The 27162-nt window shown below is 38.2% G+C and overlaps 1 protein-coding gene across 3 annotated transcripts; it reads right to left on the bottom strand.

Annotated features, from left to right (window-relative positions):
* Positions 1–3160: 3160 nt before the first annotated feature.
* Positions 3161–27155, bottom strand: ALG11 (ALG11 alpha-1,2-mannosyltransferase). 3 transcript variants are annotated; one of them, XR_013174500.1, is made up of 5 exons: positions 26908–27155; positions 17277–17507; positions 13102–14033; positions 11040–11195; positions 9222–9330 (listed from the first exon to the last, which is right to left on the bottom strand). XR_013174500.1 is itself a non-coding variant. In XM_077158147.1 (4 exons), exons 2-4 carry the CDS (start codon positions 17363–17365, stop codon positions 9059–9061), a joined length of 1293 nt encoding a protein of 430 aa, XP_077014262.1. In that variant the 5' UTR covers positions 17366–17507; positions 26194–26276; the 3' UTR covers positions 3161–9058. The 3 variants fall into 3 exon arrangements, 2 of the variants coding, with proteins under 2 accessions (XP_077014262.1, XP_077014261.1); XM_077158147.1 differs by lacking the exons at positions 11040–11195; positions 26908–27155 and adding an exon at positions 26194–26276 and having other exon boundaries at positions 3161–9330; XM_077158146.1 differs by lacking the exon at positions 11040–11195 and having other exon boundaries at positions 3164–9330.
* Positions 27156–27162: the final 7 nt, after the last annotated feature.

Below are 27162 nucleotides of genomic sequence, written 5' to 3'. Positions count from 1 at the left end.
GAGAATGATAGAGCGAGGAGGGCTGGGGACATAAATGTAATCAGAACGAAAGATAGACGTTAAAGATTGAGATGATATAATATAGGAATGCCTAGAGTGTATAACAATAGTGAAATGTACAATGTACAAATTTTAAAAATGTTTTTGCATGAGAAAGAATAAAGGAATGTCATTATTGCAGGGTGCTGAAAATAGATGGTAATTAATATTTTAAAATGTCACCTTCTGTGTGAGACTAAAGCAAAAAATGTTTGTTACAAAATTTATATTTTGACTGGAGCATTTCCTAATATAACTTATGTAGATAGTTTGATTGAACGTCATAAGTACTTGGAATCTCAGGTAGGACATGAGATTTTGTTGGTTTGTCCAGAGTGATGCTCCAATGAATCCCAGAGTGATTTGATCAGTGAGTGGAAAAGTATTGCAAGCCCCCTTTGGGGAATGGTGAGAGCGGAGAGAAATTCAACTTCCCCAAGTTGAATTCTTGATATTCTCACAAGCAGTGTGGACAACCAAAGCTACAGGCTGAGCCCCCAGTCTTGAGGTTTGTTCATATGAAACTTAACCCCACAAAGGATAGGTCAAGTCTATTTATAATTTAGGCCTAAGAGTCACCCCCAAGAGAGCCTCTTTTGTTGCTCAGATGTGGCCTCTCCCTCCAGCCAACATGACGAGCAGTCTCACCACCCTCCCCCTCTCTGCGTGGGACATGACTCCCAGGGGTGTGGACCTTCCTGGCAACGTGAGACAGAGATCCTGGAATGAGCTGAGACTCAGCATCAAGGGACTGAGAAAAACCCTAGAGTGAGCTGAGAATTAACATCAACGGATTGAGAGAACCTTCTTGACCAAAAGGGGGAAGAGTGAAATGAGACTAAGTGTCAATTGCTGAGAGATTCCAAACAGAGTCCAGAGGTTATCCTGGAGGTTATTCTTACGCATTAAGTAGATATCACCTTGTTGTTCAATATGTAGTGGAGAGGCTGGAGGGAACTGCCTGAAAATGTAGAGCTATGTTCCAGTAGCCATGTTTCTTGATGATGATTGAACAATGATATAGCTTTTACAATGTGACTCTGTGAATGTGAAAACCTTGTGTCTGATGCTCCTTTTATCTACCATATAAACAAAAGAGTAGAACATATGGAATAAAAATAAATAATGGGGGAACAAATGTTAAAATAAATTTCGTTTAAAATGATAGTGGTAAATGAAAGTAAGGGGTAAGGGGTATGGTAGGTATAACTTCTTTTCCTCTATTATCGTTTTATTTCTTTTTCTATTGTCTTTTTATTTCTTTTTCTAAATAGATGCAAATGTTCTAAGAAATGATGAATATGCAACTATGTGATGATATTAAGAATTACTGATTATATATGTAGAATAGAATGATATCTTATTGTTTTGTGTGTTGTTAATTTTTTTTATTAATTAAAAAAAAAAGATAAAAGGCTACTGGAACACAGCTCAACAGTTTCAGGTACTTCCCTCCAGCCATTACAATACCCCACAACCTAAAAGGGGATATCTATATAATGCATTAAAATAAGCTCCAGCATAACTTCTCAACTCTGAAATCTCTCAGCCACTGAAAGTTTATTTTGTCTCATTTCTCCCTTTTGGTCAAGAAGGCCTTCTCATTCCCTTGATGCCGGGTCCTGGCTCATCCCAGGAATTCTGTCCATGTTGCCAGGGAGATTTACACCCCTGGGAGTCATGTTCCAAATAGGGTAGAGGGCAGTGAGTTCACCTGTCAAATTAGCTTAGAGAGAGAGGCCACACTGAGCAACAAAAGAGGTTCTCTGGAGGTGACTCAGGCATAATTTTAAGTAGGCTTAGCCTATTCTTTTCAGGAATAAGTTTCACAGGGGGAAACCCCAAGATTGTGGGGTTGGCCTATTGATTTGGTTGTTCCAACTGCTTGCAAGAATATCAGAAATTCTCCAAATGGAGAAATTGAGTATTTCCTCCTTTCTCCCCAGTTCACCAAAAGAATTTTGCAAAATTTCTTTATTCACTGTCCATATTATTCTGGAATATATTGTGGCATTAAACTAACCTGGACAAACCAACAAAATCTCACACCCTATTCAAGATTCCATGTACTTATGGTGTGCAACTAAACTGACCATACAAGTTAAATTAGGTAATGGCATGGGATTTTAAAAGATGTCTCTTAAAGCACTTATTGTCCTTTCATTCTATACGCAGTTTTGACATGCAGATTTTAGTTACCATGGTTTAGTTAAATGTTATCAGTCCCCCAACAATATAGTTCAAGTTCCAGTTATCACAGAATCAATTTTAATTGCATAAAGTCTGAATTTGCTGCTAGCACTTCTGTCTCCAAGTCACTATGTTAATAGCAAATGCACATATTATGATGGGTGACCAATCACATCGCTTCTTTCAAAGTCTGTATCTGTGCATCTGTTACTTAGTTTGGGCACAGACGGCAAAGTGTGTAGTTGGATTGCCTCATCTCAGGGACGAACTCATGATATTTTATAAAAATGGATAATCTAAAGAGGGAATTGGCTAACAAGGATGAAAGTGCCCATAAAATGGAAAATAACTCTGAGGATGTAATTAAAATGTTATATAAATGGAATTATGGAAGAAACAGATGACTGTCCGAGTGTTGACACTGCTGTAGCTTGAGACTCCAGAGGTGCAGCCAGACAACTTAGGAAAGGTGAACTTACTGATATAAATGATGAAAATGGTCATAACAGAAGGATGAAAATGTCCCAGAGGATGTGACACTGGCCAAAAACTTCACAATAAAGAAAATTTCAGAGATATTTTTATCATATTGAAAACAGAAATGTTTGAAGTAGACCCCCAAATTAGAAAGGAGGATGACAATTTGCCAAGGTATAGAAAAATGATTGCTCCAAATCATAAGTTAGACCATGAGCAAAAGAAGGTAAGCACTGTTGAAATTATTTTGATCCACTTTTTACAAAGAAATTAAACTTAATTTCTCAATTTTCTAATGTTTTACACTGTACTAAATACTACTAGTTTTATGATTTTTAATTTCTATATACTTTTTTTTTTTGCATGGCCAGGTACTGGGAATTGAACCAGGGTCCCCACATGGTAGGTTTTTAATATTTTGATATATTTTTAAAAACACTTTTTATTGTGAAAACTAACATATATACAAAAAAGTAATATATTTCCAAGTACATTTTAACAAGTAATTACACAACATATTTTAAATTTTGGTAATGGTTACACTTCCATAATTTTTTCATTTTTTCTTCTAGCTGCTCCAAGACACTGGAGGCCAAAAGAAATATCAACATATTGATTCAGGAGTCATATTCACTTGTTAAATCCTATCTTTTCTATTATACTCTTCCGTCTCTCTTTTTTTTTGAGAAAAATAACATATATACAAAAAAGCAATAAATTTCAAAGTACCTTGCAACAGTTACTTGTAGAACACATTTCAGAGTTTGATATCGGTTACAATTCCACAATCTTAGGTTTTTATTTCTAGCTGTTCTACGTTATCGGAGACTAAAAGAAATATTAATATACTGATTCAGCACTCATACTCATTTGTTAAACTCGACTTTCTCTGTGAAACTCCACCATTACCTTTGATCATTCTCTCACTCTTTAGGGATATTTGGGCTATCCCTAATATCTTTAGGGATATTAGCTCACTCGCTTTTTCATGTTGGAAGGGGCTGTCGATAATATGGAATAGGGGGATGCAACTAGTTTTTCTGGAGAGGCTGCCCTTCTGCGTTTCACGACTTATCTGGTCCAGGGACCCATCTGGAGGTTGGAGGTTTCTGGAACGTTACCCTAGCACATAGAACATTTGTAGAATATTATATAATGGCCCAGGTATTCTTAAGGATTGGCAGGAATAGTTTTGGTTGGGGGTTGGCAAGTTATGACAGTAGCAATGTCTAACTGAAACCTGGGTAAGAATGACCTTCAGAGCAGCCGCTTAACTCTATTTAACCCCCCTCAACCAGATACTTTGTTATACTTCTTTCCCCCCTTTTGGTCAGGATGTCATTTTGGTCCCATGGTGCCAGGGCCAGACTCATCCCTGGGAGTCATCTCCCACGATGCCAAGGAGACTTTCATCCCTGGATGAATATTTTGACAAAATTTTTAAAAGAATTTGAAACTATCATGTTTCCCATTGATTAAGATTGCTTCACATGATTGGTCATTTTTACAGTTTTGTACTAATGTGCAAAGTGAGGTCTCCCTGTAATTACTGCTTTTGATAGCAAGCTCCTTGAGGTTGAGACTGTGCTGAGAGGTGTTCTATCAATAGTGATCCATTTGAACATTGGTACTTAAGATGAAACTAATGATCAGACCTGTATAGAATAAAGCTTAGAAAAATTATGCCTCTTGCTTATAAAAGCAAAGCTATGTATGATAACTATCAAATTGATCATTCTTTAAATGCTACCAATAGCTGTGTCTACCCTACAACCTCCCTTTTAACTGTCTTGTTACATTTACATTTAATCCAATGTATTTTTTTCCAGCACATAGCTGTAAAGCATTAAAACTGATGCTTCTTCAATGCCAATAGTTGCCTTAAAATTAGGGTGGGGAAAGGAAAAATAAAGCAGAAGAGCAGTGGGAGAGTAGGGTAAATTATAGGGACATAATTTGAGTCAACTAACGTGTATTAAGTTGTTGTAGCTATTAATTGTACTGAGTGGAGGATTTAGCATAGAAACACGATATTAATAGTCTTAGAGTCCAAGGTATATCTACATAATTAACACAAATATTCTGAAAGCATTGCTAATCACATTGACCCCGATTTCATAAATTTGTCCTTAAGATGACCTTGTAAATACTCTGAAAATTAATAAAGTACAAAACTTCACAGTTCTTTTATGTCTGAAACACTCATTTAAAAAGAAAAGTCTGTTAAATCTGACAACTTATTCTTCTTGGGCACCAGGGGCAAGAAGGTTATTTTTCTCTTTAAAAATTTCTTGGAAGGTGGAACTTGGAGTTATTGTTAGGAGATAATAAATAATGCAGAGTAAGGAAGGCCCCATACTGGGAAAAGTATCCAAGAAAAATGAAGATCATTTCTTAATATGCCTATTTAGATGCAAACCAATAGTTGGAGAAGACTAGTAAACAAAGAACGTGTTACATGTATTTTATAGCTCACAATGGAAATAAGAATGTGACCTACCACGCTATTGGTTTAAAACATAGCATATTTGGACCACTTAAAAGCAATATCTTACAGGAATTGAGTTACATAGAAGTTCTCCAGGCATGCTGCTCTTACACTTTTCATAGTATCATTCATTCAGAAAAATAGTTAAATTCTTATAATAACATATTACAAATGTTTAAAGTGGACATATATGCCAAATTATATTTTCCAATCACATATGTGGTAAATGACAATCATTTTGAAGAAACATGGTTAAAAATATTTTATGGAATTCCAGAATCCTCTCTTCCTTCATAGTATCTTCTGCTTTTGCTCTTTCATTTCAATTTACTTTTAATTCTGTGATTTTCTTTGTATAGATGGGTAGTCTGAATGGGCTGTGGACTGGCTATAAGATAAGAAAAGGCCCTGGGTTGGGAGTCAGAACACTCAGGTTATAATTCTAATTCACTAAACACTTTTGTGATACTGAAGGAGACAACTAAGTTCTTTAGGTTTAAATTGTTCTTGTCTGTAATACTGAAAATACGAGAAAACAGGACTATATATCGTAGGGTTTCTTCCAGCTCCAATTTCTACTAGTTCTTCTTTTCTAAGTTGAGTAATCTCCAAGCAAAGTTATGACAGTGTGTCAGAACATCCTGGGACTCTCTGCTTTGCTTCTTTTTGGTGTGGTGACAGAAGATGGCCTGTGACTATGCTGACATATCAACAATGTAATTGGGAGGAGATAATGAAGCTGGCTGCACTGATGTGAGATTTGAGGAAAGGAGTAATATACCTCTTTCAATGCCACTAACATAAATATGTATCAGACTGTGAAGGAGACAATTCACTGAAGTAGAGGGAAATGATTATATATACAGAAAATGCTAAAGGTTGTTTATATATTGTTTTTTAGTCATAACTGCCCAAGTATATATTAACTTTTCCATGCTAGTTATTAACTGTTAAATTTATCCTCTTAAATTTATATTGATTCCCATCTACTGGTTAATAACTATTATAGTTTGCTAGCTGCCAGAATGCAACACACCAGAGACGGATCGGCTTTTAATAAAAGGCAATTTATTTTGTTAGTTCTTCAGTGGAAAGGCAGCTAACTTTGAACTGAGATTCTTTCTTACGTGGGAAGGCACAGGGTGATTTCTGGCCTTCTCTCCAGGCCTCTGGGTTCCAACAACTTTGCCTGGGGTGATTTCTTTCTGCATCTCCAAGGGCCTGGGCTGGGCTGCAAGTGCTGAGATGAGGTATGCTGAGCTGCTTTTGCTGTGCTCTCTCATTTAAGCACCAGCCAATTAAGTCTAACATCATTCCTTGCAGCAGGCACACCTGCTGGCCCACTGCAGATGTAATCAGCAACAGATGAGGTTCACGTACCATTGGCTCATGTCCACAGCAACAGAAGTAGGCACCTACACCTGGCCAAGTTGACACCTGAATCTAACTACCACATGTCCACCCCTTGTCAACTTGGAAGCTACAAGCATCACCTTAAACAATATTAAGGTGCAAAAAATTCTCTTCTGGCTGTGGACCTGTGAATCTCAAAACAAGTTGTCTGGTGCCAATATGCAAAGGAGGGACAGTCACAGGATCCATATGGAGAAATTGGAAAGAAAACCCGCAGGGCAAACACCAATGGATTTCAAAGTCTGAAAGTCACTTATCCTTCAGCTTTAGAAAGTGGCAGTCCCAACCTTTTCAAGGGCCTATGCAGCGTCCTGCTTCTTTCCAAATCAACCTCGGGGAACACTGAGGAGACCACCTTTTTCTTGGCTCCACTCTCTCCAGGCATCCACACCTGGCTCTCTGCCATTTCTGGGGCACATGCTCAACCCCTCCATGTGGTGGCAGCCAGGCTCTCCCCAGTCCTCAAGAAGCATGCTGTACCTTTTCCAAGGCCCGAGGCAGCACAACTCTTCTACTGCAATGAGATGGGAGACCCTGCCCTCAGGGCAAACTCACCCTCTCCAATATATGGGTGGGTCCACTCTCCTGGCCAAGGTTCTTGACTTCAGACCTGAGCTTCCACGTCACTCTGCAAATTCCAATTTGTCCCTTTTATGTCCCCCTTTGTTCAGATTGGCAGTGGTTCCGTTTACACCAACAGTCTCTTCAAGCACTCCTGGACTTCTCCAACATTCTCTTCACAGTTCCTCCAAAATCTTCCCCTTAGCCATCCAAAAAACCGTTCCAACATATCTGGTATTTGCAAACCACAGCGGAACTCCACTTCTCAGGTACCAAATCTGTTCTGTTTGCTAGCTGCCAGAATGCAACACACCAGAGACAGATTGGCTTTTAATAAAAGGGGATTTATTTCATTAGTTCTTCAGTGGAAAGGCAGCGAACTTTCAACTGAGGTTCTTTCTTATGTGGGAAGGCACAGGGTGATCTCTGCTGGCCTTCTCTCCAGGCCTCTGCGTTCCAACAACTTTCCCTGGGGTGATTTCTTTCTGCATCTCCAAAGGCCTGGGCTGAGCTGCGAGTGTTGAGAGGTATGCTGAGCTGCTCAGGCTGTGCTATGTTGTGCTCTCTCATTTAAGCACCAGCCAATTAAGTCAAACATCATTCCTTGCAGCAGACGTACCTCCTGGCTGACTGCAGATGTAATCAGCAACAGATGAGGTTCACATACCATTGGCTCATATCCACAGCAACAGAACTAGGTGCCTTCACTTGGCCAAGTTGACAACTGAATCTAACTCACAGTAACTAAGAATCTATACAGAATTGTACTGCACTGATAAAAGATTGGATCACAGAACATATTTACTATGTATTGTTACCCTTACAGTAACTAAGAATTTTCAAAGTACTTTCACATACTTTCTATCTCAGCATTACAACTATAAAAGGTAGTAAGGACAGGTATCACTACTCTCAAGTTCTAGACAAGAAATATGAGCCTCAGAAAGATTAAGGGGCAGCTTTGATGTTGTAAGAGCAGATGTTTGTAAATGGTGAAACTGGGGTCAGGCCCAGGTATTCCTACTGCTTGTGCAGTGTTTTTTTGCCATCTTACAATAAATGATGCTGACAATAGACCATGAGACGGATTAGTATACCACATAGGAATGACTTATCTGGATATTCTAACTCAGACCTCTTAAACCAATGACTTAAGGCTGACTACCAACCTCTGAGGTAAGGAGCTGTTGAGGGATAATGAGAGGCTCACACAATGTGTTTCTGGCACTAAACAAAAATCAGTTTTGCAAAATACCTGGTCACGGAAAGGATTGCTGGTAGTACATGAGCCTCAATACCTATAAAGCAGTCACAGTCAGTCATGTCTTTTGACAATATGCTTTTAGAACATGATTACATAAGCTTGTTTAAAGTTTCTCTTCTTTTTTAATAAATATTCAAAAGAGTCATCTACAATGTTTTGCATTTAAACGTACCAATTTTTCTTAATGTTCCAAAAATGTCAGGAAAATTCTTAAGTGCTAGCTAGCCAATTCTAAATCATCTGTTTTCCTTTCAAAATTTCCTTTAACTCCATTTTCTAAAGTAAAGTGATCTGACAAAAAGGACTTGAAAAAATATGAATTATACCAAAATTCAATATATTTTTTTCTTTCACAGCCATATTTTTCAGAATTTGAGACCAAACACTAATCTAAAAGTTTTTACATTTAAACTCTGACATTTTTTTCACTACATAAAATCACCTTTTCCATTTAGGTAATTTTGCTTTTCTTTTTCATTGAAATAAATATCTCAGCCATATACATACTGCTGAGAACACTATATAGGCCTACTTCATCACAACAGGGAATCAGTTTAGGAAAATATTTACATATGAAAGTGTTTAGTCATTTTATGCAAAATATCTTTAATTTGTGCAGATCAGCATTATTTAAATAATGTTTCCACAGATGACAGGAATGCCACTTCAAACTCCTGATCAGAGAATCTGCTGACAGATGCACGGGCATTTTTTCTGATTTGGAGTCTTTTTTCCACAGACATAGACAGAATATGAGCCATAGTTTCAGCATAGCCTTCTTCGCTTTCAGCCAGAAATCCAGTTATATCTCCTTCGTGAGGAACTACAATGTCAAGTTTTGGCCCCCCTGAATTGTGTGCAAGGATAATTGTGCCAGCTGCCATACACTCCACAACTCCTGAAAAAGACACAAAAAAATGTGGTCTTTTAAGTTGTTCAGTACATTTATCAAAACAAGGATGAGCAGAAAACACTTAAAATTTTATGGAACTCATGAGAACTTTAATTATATTTCTGTATCTCTATAAATTTGCTCATTTAACTTCCAGGTGGAAAATAAAATAATTTTGAGTTTTTTTAGTTTTCAAAACTTCATTATACTCTTGCTTCATTCTTCATTAAAAGAGACAAGTAGATAGAAGAACAGTGTACAGGAAACATTTATACTGCAGACAATGAAACAAAGTTGATTTTGTAGTTCTCAGTACTCAGTACAGAATGTTAGCAAGATGTCAGATAATAGATGTAGATAGATATTGAAAGATAAAAAGATATCAAAAGTAAAATTTTAAGAGTTCAACTTAACAGCATTAGCAGAAAAAAGAAAAAAAGTAAATCACCTTAATCATCTTAATGAAGCGTGCTACTGCTGGTATTTATGTTACTGACTGGATTTCTGACAAATTTACTTGAGACTTAGGTGTCCAATAGCAGTATTGGGCTAAATGGAAGTTACAGTGAGTTTCTGTCAAATGCTATAGATGAGGTGTATAAATTACTCTAGCTAGTCTTTCTTAACTGTGTATCTACAGAGAATTGAGCCTTTCAGAAAATGATTTAAGTGACTGTTTCCTCAATTTTCACAAGGATGGTATATGCAGATATTCTAGAAGCACAGAAAAGAAATTAAATAATTTTAACTGCTTCTTAAACACTGGCAAAACTCTTACAGAATAGAATTCAGAACCTACCATCCCTAAGTACTTTCTCAGAGACCTCAATTCTAATAAGGTTTGTCCTCTCCCTCCAGTATCTTCTATCTCTCCCTCTCTACTGACCCCTACCTATGAGCATTTATGCCAGGTCAAACTCTTAAAAACAAAGGACACACAAAAACATGTTCCTCCCCAGATCACGTCTTCCTCTAGCTCATGTCTCTTTCATTTCCCTTTCACAGATAAACTTTCTGAAAGTATGGTTCGCACTCACTAATTCTACTTGCTCACCTTTTACTCAATGTCTTACTTAACCACAGTTAGTCTTCTGCCATTCTCCATTCTCCATTCAAGCTACTCTTGTCCAGGTCACCAGAGACTTCTTTCTTTCCCTTACCCAGCATCTGGACAGCACCATGATCCCACTCAACACTCTCTTTTGATTTCTAAGACACTGCACTCTGTGTAGGTTTTCCTCCTCTATGTGTCTATTTCTTCTCTTCTCCTTGGCTGGCTCCTCCTTCTCTGCCCATTTCTTAACCATCAGTCTTCTGTAATGTGGACTAAGAGCTTCTTCTTGCTCTATACACTTTCCCGAGGTAATTTCAGCCACCTCCAGGAAGGCTTCAATAGCTACCTGGACAACAACAACTCCTCCATCTGTATTTTTGGATCAGGTTCCTCTCCTGTGCTTCTGACTCATAAATGTAACTGCTCACTGGACACATACATTTGTATAAGGCCCACAGATAATTCAAACTCTGTAAGCTCAAAACCGAGTTCATCAGACGCCTATCTGTTTGAGTTTCCTCTCGTGGTGAAGCCAACACTGTTCACAAAACTGTCCAAGCTCAAAAGCCTAGCTGGTCACATCCATCTCTTCTATCTCATTTGACACATCAAATGAATTGCCAAGCCATGTTCAATGCCATTCAGAATTATGCTCACTTACTGTGACAGACTGAATCATGTCCTCCACAAAAGACACATTCAAGTCCAAGCCCCTGCTGCGGTGGGTGTGAACTCATTTGTGTGGGGCCTTTGAAGATCCTATGAAGATGAGACCAAGCTGAATCACGGTGGGCCTTAATGCAGCATGACTAGAGTCCTTTGAAGCAGAAGAAATTTGGACACAGAAGTAGAAGCCACAGAAGGACACAGTCAGTCACTGATGGAGGCAGCTGGACTGCCAGCAAGCCACCACCAGCATGCTACAGAATTCAGAGAAGGTATGGCCTGCTGATACCTTAATTTTGGACTTCATGTCTCTAAACCATGAGCCATAAATTCCTGTTATTTCAGCTAACCAGTCTGTGGTGTTTTTCATAGCAGCTCTGGAAGACTAAGACACCTATCAAGTTTAAACTCCTGGTACCTTTCACCCCGGTTGCTGCAGCAGCCCAACTTCCTGCCTTTCTAGTCTTGCTCTCCCTGCTACCTACCCACCTGCTCTCCACATTGTAGCCAAAGTGAACTGTACGAAACACAAAGCTTTTAAATGCAGTATATAAAATGCTTCTTTTTGCTCCGCTGTAAATGGTCATATGGCCTGGCCCCAGCTTACTTGCCTCTGCCTTGTTTGGCATTCCCCTCTATTGCTGCCCCTGCACACCATGCACTGTCACAGCAAACTCTTAGCTCCTGAAGAGACTGCTACTGCTCCTTCGTGCCCCATAACCTGCACATTCTGTTTCCTTTGCTGGCATACTCTTCCCTCCCTTACCTGGCTAACTTCTTATTACTGGACAGTTCCCAGCTTAAGTGTCACTTTCCATTTTTGGGTAATTATTCCCTGAAACTACAAGTCTACAGTAGATGCTTCTCTCCTACCCTGCACTTTCCCTATCAGAGCACTTAGTACTGAGTGAATGCCTGCTTAATTTGTTTGTATACGTGCAGAGCTGTAACCCTCTGATGGTTATAGTTCCTGCTTCATATTCTCAGTACCTGCCTGAGTGCCTGACATAGAGCAAAATGCTCAATAAATATCTGTGGAAGGAAGCATAGACATCTGTTTTGGATCCCACGCAGAAGGTTTTGGATCAAAAAGTTCTTGCTGAATATGTAGGCTTAGTACCGTGCTAGGGGTAGAGAAAAGCATAATAGCAATCATAAATCCTGGTATTGGAAACTTCATTTATATGTTTTTCTATTTTTCCCTAATACTGAGCAGTGTGATGCACAAAGTGGGCACTTGATAAATATATATATATATATATATACTGAACCAAATTAGACATAAAACAATAGTTGATTCTATAACAAATGTACACTTATCAGGAGCTCAGAATAGAGACAACAATTTGTTTCAGAATAAATAAGAAAGGCTAGAGGGCAAGGAGATTTAAGTTGAACACTCATGATGAGATTTGGCAGAGAGAAGAGGGGAAGCCATTTCAATAATGAGCACAGAATCAATAAAAGAACCAAATGAATTTCTGTGAGAGATCCCTTAGGAGACAGTAGTTCGAAATTTTGGTGCACAAAAAAATCCCGAGAAGTGTTTTCAAAATACTTTTACTGGTACCCCATCCAAAGATTTAAATTTGAAAGTTTGCTGGGATTAGTGTGGGCCTAGGCATCTATACCAATATGTAGATGGGGTTAGATGAGGAAAGATGGTCAGAAAATGTGGTAGTTAAGAGCAGACGCTACCTGCATTAGATGCCAGCTCTACCACCACAGTGTAGGACTGACCTTGGGCAGGTTTTAAAGCTCTCTGTGCCTGAGTTTCCTTATTTATAAAACAGGGAGAAAAATAATGCCTATCAAATAGGATTTTAGAGAGGACTAAATAAGATAATACTTGTAAAGGCCATGACACCCCCCCACACTCTCCAAACTAAGTGATCAGTGTTAGCTATCCTAAAGGGTTCTCAAATGAGGAAATCATACTTGGTGGACCAGAGGAAGAGAAACAGGAGTCGATGCAAACTTCCAGATTTTCATTTTATCAAAAGAAGCTAAAATGTACATTGCACAGCAATAAACAAGTTGTTTAAAGTAAAACTCACCAATCCCAAAATGTTCGTTCCACATGGTATGAAGACCAACTGTTGCCTCAGATAGATAATTCTTTAATTCGTCAAATGGAATATTTATTTTAAATTCCACATCTTCTTGAACTCCTAGAGCCTCAGAAAGCTTTTTCAGTTGATTTACCCGAAGCTCGTCATCTTTGTTACGACAACCTCCAATGAGAACAAGTTTAAGTGAAGGAAGTGACTTAGCCACCTCCTTATTCAGCAATTTAGCAAAGGCTCTGATTTGCAAAGGATGATTTTTTTCAGGCCTGAACTGACCAACAGAAACCAGTAAATGTCCTGGGGTCATTTTTCTCTCATGTAAGGGAATGTCCAGAAATGTCTGCACATCACAAGGTGGATAAACAACGTTAGTGCGATTTCCAGCCTTCCACAGTGAGAGAATATGGTTTAATGTCCAAGAAGAATTGACCATGACCACATCACTACAAGAACCTACGAGTCCGTAAATAAAAGCAAATACATAATAGTAGATGAGCTTTGCTTTGCTAAGAAAAGGATTCCTGGTAATGAAGGCTGCATTATTAAATCCAACATTTTGATTCTTCACTACACAGAGCATGTCAGTGCTGATGGTGGGGTAGTGAACATAGCTTCCAACTCGGCAACCACCTACATACTTAAACAGGGGAAGTGTGAAAGCGTAACCCATTGAATCAACATAGACATCAGGAACACACTGCATCAGAGCCTCCCAGCCAAGAACAATGGATCCTAGACTTTGGCCCAGCAAGGTGAAGTGAGGATAGCGTGAATCTTCCACAAGGTAGCGTTTCCTTAAGAAAACAAACTTCACTGGGCAAATTAATCTGATGTTAAATCTTCTGAAAGCACCTTCTAGTATCTGCTCACCACTGACATGAACATCACCAGTATAAACAACATAAACTGCTTCGGGATACCTAAAACAGAGTACATGTAAGAATTTCATCAGTTTAGGTTAAAATTAAGCAAAACAGTTACAGATAATTAACTTCTCCCAGTCAGAGAAAAGCTTATTTTTATACTAGAAAAAAATGCTTCTGCTATATATCATTCATTGCATTTGGAAGACTGATCCAACCCTTTCCTGAAACATCCACTCCCCTACAACTAAAATGTTGGTGTTCAAGATGAGGCTGTATCTTTGCACAGAGCAAATATCAGTAAAAATTACTGAATTATGAACAAGATATTTTCATTTTTAAGAAACAGTCATACTTCTATTTTGACTAGTTTCTCAACATAAAAGTGGTAATGAAATATTAATAAAATACTCATAATACTCATAAGGAGTTAAAATTCACTGAAGGTATCTTCAGACAGGGTTACTATGCTAAAACATTACTTAGTGCTTTTATCTGAGAAAAACAAAAATATTTTAAAAGCTAGATCTTGTGCAACAAATTAAAATAGATATGACAGTTATAAACGCTATACCTAAAGGTATACTCTTAGGCCTCCCTCTGGTTGTGTTTACAATTATTCTTCAAGGCATAAAACATTTATTAAGCATCTACTATGCCCTGCTAGGTGCTGGGAATACAAGAATGAGAGAGAGTCTTTATCCTCAAGGAGCTTACAGTGGAAAAAACAGATACATTAAACAAATAACTACAAAACAGTATGACAGGAATAGCCACAGGATGCAGTGGGGCCTAAAAGGCGGGCACTTAACTGTCCTCCCCTCAACCCCTTACCAGTCATTTCATGATTTTAAAATGTAAAAAAGATTATCATCTTGGGTAGAATAAAGATGGTCACAAAATCTTTGACACTTTTCCCATCTGTAGGAATCCATGGGATCTGTCTCTCCTCCCCTGAATAATGGTGGCTCTGTGACTGCTTTGACCAACAGGATATGGCAAAACTGTGCCAGTTTCTGGACCCAGGCTCTAAGAGTCTGGCAGCTTCTACTTCCCATCTCTTGAATGTTCACTCTAAGGAGAGTCAGCTGTCATGTAAGAACTTCAACTATCTTGAGACTGCCCATGTTGTGCAGAAGCCAGAGCTAGTCATGTGGAAAGGTTGCTTGGAGAGAGAGGGAGAGGGAAAGGGAAGGGAGTGAGACATCTGACCACCCCTGGCTGTTCAGTCATCTCAACATCTCAATCCAGGAATCAGAAATGTGAATGAAGAAGCCTTCAGTCAGACCCCCAAAATATAATGATAAATCGTTGTTTTAAGCTATTAAGTTTTGGGGTGGTTTGTTATACAGCAATAGATCATTAGAATATCATCATTTAATACCTTTATATGGCTTTCCATATTATTAGATTAGAATGTTAACTCTTTACCTGCTCACTCAAATCCTACATTATCTGGGCCCTACCTCCCTATCACCTCCCCTTCCACTCTCTCCTTTGCCTGCCAAAGTTCAGTCAAACTTGCCTTCTTTTCTTCAAATAAGCCAAGCTCCTTACAGCCTTATGGACTTGCAGCAGTTGCTCCCTCTGCTTTTGAACTCTCTTTCCTTATCTTCACTGTCTTTTCATAAGGCAGGAAATACAGCTCCTGATTTAGAACATGGACTCCAGTGCCTCAGTTTCTTTGCCTGTCAAGTGAGAATAACTGTAACAACCTCCTATGGTTATTCTGAGGAATAAGTTAATACATGTAAAATACTTGAAATAGTGCCTGGAATACATGCCTGGCACACTATAAATACTATTTTTTCTCATTCAGATCTCAGTTAAGTGTTATCTCCTCAGACATTTTCCCCTGGCCACTCACTCTAAAGTATCAAGTTTCCCTTATATTGCCCTCTTAACTTTAAAAAATCTGTCTGACAATGTTTTTTTTGTTTGATATCTTATCTTTCCCAACTAAAATCTAAGGTCTCTAAAAAAAGGACCTGATTTATCTTGTTCACCATTTTAATCTCAACTCCAAGCACAATGCCTGATGTATAGCAGAATATGCCTCAAATAAGCAATGAATAAAATGTAGACTGTAGCTTATGCTAAGACCTGAAAGACTTGCAGAAATTAACTGAGGGAGAAAAAGGTCATTTCAGAAAAATGGAATGGAATCTAGAGAAAGCATGTTGTCTTCAGGGAGCTGTTCCCAGGACAGTATGTGGGAGCAAAGTATATTTGAAAGAGCAGGAAAGGGTGAGAAACAAAATGTAGTAGGAACAAGATGAAAAAGTGCCTTACGTGTTTTACTAATATAAAAGTGGAAATTTCTTCCTGAAGGAAGGTTGAAAGAATTAGGGGTACTGTGGAGTATGTGTACAGATACTATGAAACTTTACCACAGCCCTTTGTAAATTATTTGGAACTAGATAATCCAGTTAGAGACACAAAGTGGATACAGAAAGTTAGTAGAAGAATAGAGTAGTATGGACTAGAGTGGGGAGGGCCTTAAGGAGGTAGGAATCAAGCTGGGATTTAAGAGAATTGTTTGGATTTAGGCAGAGAAGATGGCAGAGAAAATATCATCGTGGTGCCTGGAAGGCAGGATGGGCGAAGAATAACAGAAACGTGTTTCTAAGGGGAATTACATGTCAAGGCTTTGGAACTCAATGAAGGACATGTGCCAGGAAGTAGGGAAACCATGGGAGGATAAAAGTTTTCCTCATATAATAATACACTAATGAAACCTATACTTCACAATGCATTTTGCTTTCTAAAAGGGAATCATAAAATATTTTGGGGGTAGGTGGAAGAACGACCATAAAACATTAAATGATATGTAACACCACATTCCTTCTAATATGGTAACTTATTTAAGCCTATCCAACTGGTAATGATATCACTTAGAATCAAATTCTCACAGAGATTACTTTCCATGTGCCACCAATGACTAAAAAATTCAGGTTTAAAGTGCTTTGTGGTACTTAACTCCATTTTGTGGTACTTAATTCCACTGTTTACCATTCAATCTTTTCTCCATAGACTCTCCCAAGTTGACTGATTATCTCCACTAAATTATATGACAAAAGGGCAAATTCTTTTCCCTTCTGTTTCTTTATTATGTTAACTAAAATTTACTGGGATCTTGCATGGCAGGTGGGCATATGAGAGAAGGATTTCCTTATCGAAGAATTTAAGAAAGGAAATTTTGGCAATGAATAAGGATACTAGAGGAAGATGAATTTCTGGATAATATTATTTAAAAATAGCTAAAATATAGAAAATTACCTAAGAAAGATGCATACCTACTTTTTCTGCAGAGCCCTCAAAGCACACCATAGAACTCTCTCTCCTCCTCCACCAGCATTGCAGTATGGATGAAAAAATGCAATCACCATTTGCGTTTTCCCATTTTTGCTAGTTGATAATGACCTTTTCTTTCCCTGTAGGTGCAGTCTGATTCCCCAAAGGAGAAGGACCAAACACACACATAAGGCTCCACATACCTTCAACCCAGGGAAAAATAATGAATAAAAAAATCTGAAATAAGAGAAAAAAGACAAAAGTCAATATGAAGCCCATTTAAAAAAAAAATACAAACTAAAGTCTTCTTTTACATACCCTATTTTTAACATTAGTAAAAATGACAGGAAATTTTTACAGTTTACAGGTCTGCTTACAAAATATACAGTCAATTATTAAAATTCCAATGCTATAAAGTATCCAACATCATAAGTGAAAGTCCTCTTTAATTCCAATCTTCAGCATGCTAGTACAATTAAATACATTTTTTCTTTAAAAAAAAAACAGGAAAAATTAATATTGAGCCACCTTTACCTAACCAGTGTATATATTAAGGGATTAAAAAAACATTTAATTACTAACCTAAACAAGATCTGATTTGGAAGAACATCTGACCCTCAAAATCACAATATGTAACTCAAAGGAAGTTATCTTTTGAGTGATCAACATTCCATTAGTAAAAAGTTTGACAAGATGTATTGTACGTTGTGTGAACATATCTCAATAAAACTGCTTAAAAACACACACACACACACACACACACACACACACACACACACACACGGGTTCGTTTCCCAGTGCCTGCCTATGTAAAAAATAATAATAATAAAAAAAATAAATAAACACACACACACATGCAAAAAGGTTTCAGTAAAATATAAAAAAAAAAGTTTGCTGAGGTAGTAAATAATTTTTATTCTCTCACTTTACCTCAAGGAGAACGATTTCTGGGGTAAGAGGAACAGTTCTGCATTTGATTTGCTTGCAGGACCATAATAAAACTGCCTTCTCTTACATGCCTTTAAGGGAGTTGCCAAAATTCCACTACTGTGCAACTTAATTTATTTTAGCAAATTTACTCACAAATTAACTACTGAAAGGCTCTCAATTACTTCCAGGTAGATGGACGCTCCTCAATCTCAATCAAGATTTTCTTAGTATTAGGAGGTGTTCAAGCTTAGAATGGCAGATGTAAGTTTTAATTTTCACTTGAAAGCTAAAACTTTGTCATTGACAACAAATTATGTCACTTGTTTTCTCACTTCATTTATTTTTTAAGATGTCTGCTGCATACCCAAGTAAGAAATACCATAGCTTGCCTCATTTTTTTAAAGTAAAAATGGTGTTCCATGAAAAATATGTCTAATTTAGCTGGCACCTTAAAACAATCATATGGAAGCTTTTCCTGGAGACAGTCGACATACTTCAGTATACAGCAGAAGTGCTTTATGTGCACTCCCCATTTTGTTAATCAAAATATTAAAAAAGATGCGGCCTCAAGGGTTGAGAGTTAATAAGAATCAATAATTTTTACAATTACATCGAGGACTTCTAAAACATTGGTGCAAATGTCAACACAGAGAAAAAGGTAAATGTTATCATAATATGATTATAAAAATAGTTTTGATCACCAGGACCCCTTGAAATGGTCTTGGTGGCCCCCAGGAATCCATGGACCACACTTTGAGAACCACTGCCTTAAAGAACAAATGGAGTTTGACAGAAGCAATAAGATTTATTTGTTAGTTATGCACCATTTGGAATATATATCAGCTCATAAAAGCAACATTATATAGGACAATTTGCTTTCCCACGACAAGCTTTCAAAAGCCAGTTTTATTTAAAATGCAACTAATTCATAAACCCTAAAGATTTTTTTAATGATATTTTCTTCAAATGATCTAGGTCAAAAATCCATGTAATGGGTTTTTCAAATTGAATTATTTAATTTAAAATCGGGTGGAAAACCTATTTAATGACTAAAGTTGAATCAGTCCTTTATTTTGAGCCTGATCAGTTTCAAGATAAACCTACAGGTTCTACAAGTATATTTATTAAATACTCTATAGTGCTTGAACATCAAAATTATCCTTTTTAGAATATGTTTAAAAATAACTAAAATGTGATATATTTACCCATTTAAACAAAATGCTTTAAAAAGATATGTCATCAACAATGAATCAGGGGGGGTTCCAAGATGGCGGCTTAGTAAGGTACGTGCGTCTTAGTTCCTCCGACTCCAAATCAACTAATAGATGAACAGAAACAGTGCAGAACAGCTCCCGGGGCTATGGCAGGGAATGGACACACAGCGTAACCCAGTCTGGACTGGCTAGTCTGACTGCGAGACTCGGCTGCGGTGAGATCCCCGAGTGGCGCGCAATTTCCCGAGCAGCGGCAGCTGCGGCGGTCAGAGCTACTCCCTCCCTCCTTCCCGGGCCGGCTGAGAGTCTCGGAGAGGCAAGTTTCCCAAGCCGAGGCGGCCGGCGCCCCTCTTTTGCGGGCGGCTTCGAGTCTCGGCTTCGAGTCCGCGGCTACGAGTCTCGGATCAGAGGGCTATCCAAAGTCTGGACTGGCTAGTCTGACTGCGAGACTTGGCTGCGTTGAGATCCCCAAGCGGCGCGCGATTTTCCGAGCAGCGGCAGCTGCGGCGGTCGGAGCTACTCCCTCCCTCCTTCCCGGGCCGGCTGAGAGTCTCAGAGAGGCAAGTTTCCCAAGCCGAGGCGGCCAGAGCCCCTCTTTTGCGGGTGGCTTCAAGTCTCGGCTTCGAGTCTGCGGCTACGAGTCTCGGATCAGAGGGCTATCCAAGCCGCGGTGGCCCACCCCCCCCGTGGGAGGCATCCTGGTCCGGTGCGGAATTCCCCAGGCCCGCTGCGGCCGGGGACCAGCCACAGGGTCCCCTCAAGCCGTGGTAGCTGACGCCCCCACCATGCGCGGCCCCTGAACCAATGAAGAGAATTGGATCGGAAATCCCCAGGCCGCGGAGATCGGTGACCGGGGGAGACCCATTCCAAACACTTGAGACAAACGTGTGCCACGTGCGCCACCTACTGGGCAAGATAAGAAAAACAGATCCCAGAGATTTCACAAAAAAATCTTACAACCTTGCTGGGTCCGACACCCAGAGAAATCTGAATAAATGCCCAGACACCAGCAGCAGAAGATAACTGTCCACGCTCAAAAGATTGAGAATATGGCCCAGTCAAAGGAACAAACCAATAGCTCAAATGAGATACAAGAGCTGAGATAACTAATGCTGAATATACAAACAGAAATGGAAAACCTCTTGAAAAATGAAATCGATAAATTGAGGGAGGACATGAAGAGGACATGGGCTGAACATAAAGAAGAAATAGAAAAACTGAAAAAACAAATCATAGAACTTATGGAACTGAAGGATAAAGTAGCAAAGATGGAAAAAATAATGGATAGCTACAATGATAGATTTAAAGAGACAGAAGATAGAATTAGTGATTTGGAGGATGGAACATCTGAATTCCAAAAAGAAACAGAAACTATCGGGAAAAGAATGGAAAAATTTGAACAGGGTATCAGGGAACTCAAGGACAATATGAACCGCACAAATATATGTGTTGTGGGTGTCCCAGAAAGAGAAGAAAAGGGGAAAGGAGGAGAAAAACTAATGGAAGAAATTATCACTGAAAATTTCCCAACTCTTATGAAAGACCTAAAATTACAGATCCAAGAACTGCAGCGCACCCCAAAGAGATTAGACCCAAATAGGCATTCTCCAAGACACTTACTAGTTAGAATGTCAGAGGTCAAAGAGAAAGAGAGGATCTTGAAAGCAGCAAGAGAAAAACAATCCATCACATACAAGGGAAACCCAATAAGACTATGTGTAGATTTCTCAGCAGAAACCATGGAAGCTAGAAGACAGTGGGATGATATATTTAAATTACTAAAAGAGAAAAACTGCCAACCAAGACTCCTATATCCAGCAAAATTATCCTTCAAAAATGAGGGAGAAATTAAAACATTCTCAGACAAAAAGTCACTGAGAGAATTTGTGACCAAGAGACCAGCTCTGCAAGAAATACTAAAGGGAGCACTAGAGTCAGATACAAAAAGACAGAAGAGAGAGGTATGGAGAAAAGTGTAGAAAGAAGGAAAATCAGATATGATATATATAATACAAAAGGCAAAATGTTAGAGGAAAATATTATCCAAACAGTAATAACACTAAATGTCAATGGACTGAATTCCCCAATCAAAAGACATAGACTGGCAGAATGGATTAAAAAACAGGATCCTTCCATATGCTGTCTACAGGAAACACATCTTAGACCCAAAGATAAACATAGGTTGAAAGTGAAAGGTTGGGAAAAGATATTTCATGCAAATAACAACCAGAAAAGAGCAGGAGTGGCTATACTAATATCCAACAAAATAGACTTCAAATGTAAAACAGTTAAAAGAGACAAAGAAGGACACTATATACTAATAAAAGGAACAATTAAACAAGAAGACATAACAATCATAAATATTTACGCACCGAACCAGAATGCCCCAAAATATGTGAGGAATACACTGCAAACACTGAAAAGGGAAATAGACTCATATACCATAATAGTTGGAGACTTAAATTCACCACTCTCATCAATGGACAGAACATCTAGACAGAGGATCAATAAAGAAATAGAGAATCTGAATATTACTATAAATGAGCTAGACTTAACAGACATTTATAGAACATTACATCCCACAACAGCAGGATACACCTTTTTCTCAAGTGCTCATGGATCATTCTCAAACATAGACCATATGCTGGGTCACAAAGCAAGTCTTAACAAATTTAAAAAGACTGAAATCATACACAACACTTTCTCGGATCATAAAGGAATGAAGTTGGAAATCAATAATAGGCAGAGTGCCAGAAACTTCACAAATATGTGGAGGCTCAACAACACACCCCTAAACAACGAGTGGGTCAAAGAAGAAATTGCTAGAGAAATTAGCAAATACCTCGAGGCGAATGAAAATGAAAACACAACATATCAAAACTTATGGGACGCAGCAAAGGCAGTGCTAAGAGGGAAATTTATTGCTCTAAATGCCTATATCAGAAAAGAAGAAAAGTCAAATTCAGGAATTAACTATCCATTTGGAAGAACTGGAGAAAGAACAGCAATCTAATCCCAAAGCAAGCAAAAGGAAAGAAATAACAAAGATTAGAGCACAAATAAATGAAATTGAAAACATGAAAACAATAGAGAAAATCAATAAGGCCAGAAGTTGGTTCTATGAGAAAATCAATAAGATTGATGGGCCCTTAGCAAGATTGACAAAAAGAAGAAGAGAGAGGATGCAAATAAATAAGACCAAAAATGGAAGAGGAGACGTAACTACTGACCTCACAAAAATAAAGGAGGTAATAACAGGATACTATGAACAACTTTACGCTAATAAATACAACAATTTAGAGGAAATGGACAGGTTCCTGGAAAGACATGAACAACCAACTTTGACTCAAGAAGACATAGATGACCTCAACAAACCAATCACAAATAAAGAAATTGAATCAGTCATTCAAAAGCTTCCTAAAAAGAAAAGTCCAGGACCTGACGGCTTCACATGTGAATTCTATAAAACATTTCAGAAAGAATTAGTACCAACTCTCCTCAAACTCTTAAAAAAAAATCGAAGCGGAGGGAAAACTACCTAATTCATTCTATGAAGCCAACATTACCCTCATACCAAAACCAGGCAAAGATATTACAAGAAAAGAAAACTACAGGCCGATCTCTCTAATGAATATAGATGCAAAAATCCTCAATAAAATTCTAGCAAATCGTATCCAACAACACATCAAAAGAATTATTTATCATGACCAAGTAGGATTCATCCCAGGTACGCAAGGATGGTTCAACATAAGAAAATCAATTAATGTAATACACCACATCAACAAATCAAAGCAGAAAAATCACATGATCATCTCAATTGATGCAGAGAAGGCATTTGACAAGATTCAACATCCTTTCCTATTGAAAACACTTCAAAGGATAGGAATACAAGGGAACTTCCTTAAAATGATAGAGGGAATATATGAAAAACCCACAGCTAATATCATCCTCAATGGGGAAAAGTTGAAAACTTTCCCCCTAAGATCAGGAACAAGACAAGGATGTCCACTATCACCACTATTATTCAACATCGTGTTGGAGGTTCTAGCCAGAGCAATTAGACAAGAAAAAGAAATACAAGGCATCAAAATTGGAAAGGAAGAAGTAAAACTATCATTGTTTGCAGACGATATGATACTATACGTCGAAAACCCGGAAAAATCCACAACAAAACTACTAGAGCTAACAAATGAGTATAGCAAAGTAGCAGGTTACAAGATCAACATTCAAAAATCTGTAGCATTTCTATACACTAGCAATGAACAAGCTGAGGGGGAAATCAAGAAACGAATCCCATTTACAATTGCAACTAAAAGAATAAAATACCTAGGAATAAATTTAACTAAAGAGACAAAAAACCTATATAAAGGAAACTACAAAAAACTGCTAAAAGAAATCACAGAAGACCTAAATAGATGGAAGGGCATACCGTGTTCATGGATTGGAAGACTAAATAAAGTTAAGATTTCAATCCTACCTAAATTGATTTACAGATTGAATGCAATACCAATCAAAATCCCAACAACTTATTTTTCAGAAATAGAAAAACCAATAAGCAAATTTATCTGGAAGGGCAGGGTGCCCCGAATTGCTAAAAACATCTTGAGGAAAAAAAACGAAGCTGGAGGTCTTGCACTGCCTGACTTTAAGGCATATTATGAAGCTACAGTGGTCAAAACAGCATGGTATTGGCATAAAGATAGATATATCGACCAATGGAATCGAATAGAGTGCTCAGATATAGACCCTCTCATCTATGGACATTTGATCTTTGATAAGGCAGTCAAGCCAACTCACCTGGGACAGAACAGTCTCTTCAATAAATGGTGCCTAGAGAACTGGATATCCATATGCAAAAGAATGAAAGAAGACCCATATCTCACACCCTACACAAAAGTTAACTCAAAATGGATCAAAGATCTAAACATTAGGTCTAAGACCATAAAACAGTTAGAGGAAAATGTAGGGAGATATCTTATGAATCTTACAATTGGAGGCGGTTTTATGGACCTTACACCTAAAGCAAGAGCACTGAAGAAGGAAATAAATAAATGGGAACTCCTCAAAATTAAACACTTTTGTGCATCAAAGAACTTCATCAAGAAAGTAGAAAGACAGCCTACACAATGGGAGACAATATTTGCAAACGACATATCAGATAAAGGTCTAGTATCCAGAATTTATAATGAGATTGTTCAACTCAACAACAAAAAGACAGCCAACCCAATTACAAAATGGGAAAAAGACTTGAATAGACACCTCTCAGAGGAGGAAATACAAATGGCCAAAAGGCACATGAAGAGATGCTCAATGTCCCTGGCCATTAGAGAAATGCAAATCAAAACCACAATGAGATATCATCTCACACCCACCAGAATGGCCATTATCAACAAAACAGAAAATGACAAGTGCTGGAGAGGATGTGGAGAAAGAGGCACACTTATCCACTGTTGGTGGGAATGTCAAATGGTGCAACCACTGTGGAAGGCAGTTTGGCAGTTCCTCAAAAAGCTGAATATAGAATTGCCATACGACCCAGCAATACCATTGCTGGGAATCTACTCACAGGAATTAAGGGCAAAAACTCAAACGGACATTTGCACACCAATGTTTATAGCAGCGTTATTTACAATTGCAAAGAGATGGAAACAGCCAAAATGTCCATCAACAGACGAGTGGCTAAACAAACTGTGGTATATACATACGATGGAATATTATGCAGCTTTAAGGCAGGATAAACTTATGAAGCATGTAATAACATGGATGGACCTAGAGAACATTATGCTGAGTGAGTCTAGCCAAAAACTAAAAGACAAATACAGTATGGTCCCAATGATGTGAATCAACACTCAAGAATAAACTTGGAATATGTCATTGGTAACAGAGTTCAGCAGGAGTTAGAAACAGGGTAAGATAATGGGTAATTGGAGCTGATGGGATACAGACTGTGCAATAGGACTAGATACAAAAACTCAAAAATGGACAGCACAATAATACCTAATTGTAAAGTAATCATGTTAAAACACTGAATGAAGCTGCATCCGAGCTATAGGTTTTTGTTTTGTTTTGTTTTGTTCTTACTATTATTACTTTTATTTTTTTTCTCTATATTAACATTCTATATCTTTTTCGGTTATATTGCTAGTTCTTCTAAACCGATGCAAATGTACTAAGAAACGATGATCATGCATCTATGCATGATTGCTAATTACTGATTGCATATGTAGAATGGTATGATTTCTAAAAAAAATGGTCAGCACAATACTACCTAATTGTAATGTAATTATGTTAAAACACTGAATGAAGCTGCATCTGAGCTATAGTTTTTTTTTTCTTATATATTTTTGTACTTTTTATTTTTATTTTTATTTTCTCTCTATATTATCATTTTATTTCTTTTTCTGTTGTCTTGCTATTTCTTTCTCTAAATCGATGCATATGTACTAAGAAATGATGACCATACACCTATGTGATGATATTAAGAATTACTGATTGCATATGTAGAATGGAATGATTTCTAAATGTTGTGTTAGTTAATTTTTTTAATTAATAAAAAAAAACTAAAAACAATGAATCATTCATTCAGCAACCATTTATTTAACCATTACTAAGTGCAAAGTACAAGGTTAAGAATACTCCAAAAAGCAGGGAAAATCATCAAAAGTCTGAAAATGGATTTTTCCGTTAGAGTGTTTTAAATAATATCTACAGAATTTGAAGTAGCGGGACAAAAATGAAGAAGAAACAACATTTGAGTTTTAGAGAAAATAGTTACATACCGCTATTCAGGAAGTATTCTGTCAATTATAAAATTTCAACCTGACCCAAAGTACGTCGGGTTTTCTGTTTCATCAGTGTAGGGCAAGACATTCAAAGTAGAGCATTATTACGAAAACAAATATCGAAAAAGGTCTAGGAAGTCTCCCTCACCCACCAAAATGTTAACAGTAGTATCTCCTGGCATTCTCGCCGACTTTTCCTTTTTGCTCAAGCTTTTTAATTCTTATACAGTGCATTACCAGTTTAAGAAAGATGAAAGCAATAAAGTTTTATGTAACTATTCTAACATCAATCAAAAAATACGAAATGAACAAAGCACTGGACGATAAAGGAGCAAGGTATTCAACATAAATTTTATAGGTGACATTAGTTAAAAACGTCATTTTGGGGGAGTAAACGAGCAGAAACGAAGACAAAGAGGGACAATTCCGTTTCTCCTTGACTAAAAAGACAGACATAATAGATTGGAAAGAGTCATGGCTCAAACTGGAAAGTGAGGAATGGATATGAACAATTATGACAGACTACTTGGAGTGCGAACACCCAGTCTGCACCAGCCTACCCAGACCCCAAAAGGAGAGGAGGAAGCGCTCACGGCCTTGAGGAAACACCCTAGATTAGTCGCAAAGTAGACTCTTCCGGCAACTCTGGCTGCACTGAACCGGCAAGGACCACCGCGGAACAGAAAGCGCCTGCGAACACCGGCTCCTCACCTTAACATTTCACTCAGACACCAAGCCCAGCTGGCGGCCGCCATCTTCCGCCGACCCCCGAACTCAGGAAGCGCTTTCCGTCCCTCTTCTCTATTGGCTGCCGAGGAAACGTGGGTGTGTCTCCACCCTCATGGACAGACTACACGTGTCAATTGGTTGCTGGCAGCAGCTTCCCACGGCCTTCCGCCCAGTAGGGTCCGCCAAGGCGGAGACCAGCATTGGGCGTGGCGTCAGCGGCCACGCCCCCCTTCGGGC

This window comes from Tamandua tetradactyla, chromosome 4, assembly GCF_023851605.1.
Source record: "Tamandua tetradactyla isolate mTamTet1 chromosome 4, mTamTet1.pri, whole genome shotgun sequence".
In the NCBI taxonomy this organism is placed as follows: domain Eukaryota; kingdom Metazoa; phylum Chordata; class Mammalia; order Pilosa; family Myrmecophagidae; genus Tamandua; species Tamandua tetradactyla.
Note: the sequence above shows the minus strand (reverse complement) of the source record. Positions and strands in the feature narration are given on the sequence as shown.

What these genes read in the sequence shown, in the direction of transcription:
- ALG11 (XM_077158146.1), bottom strand. Translation starts at nt 26,951, where the DNA reads ATGGCGGCCGCCAGCTGGGCTTGGTGTCTGAGTGAAATGTTAAG. An exon ending in TGTCTGAGTGAAATGTTAAG is followed by an intron (nt 17,508 to 26,907) that starts GTGAGGAGCCGG and finishes CTCTTATTTCAG; the next exon opens with ATTTTTTTATTCATTATTTT. An exon ending in GAACGAACATTTTGGGATTG is followed by an intron (nt 9,331 to 13,101) that starts GTGAGTTTTACT and finishes TGTCTTTTTCAG; the next exon opens with GAGTTGTGGAGTGTATGGCA.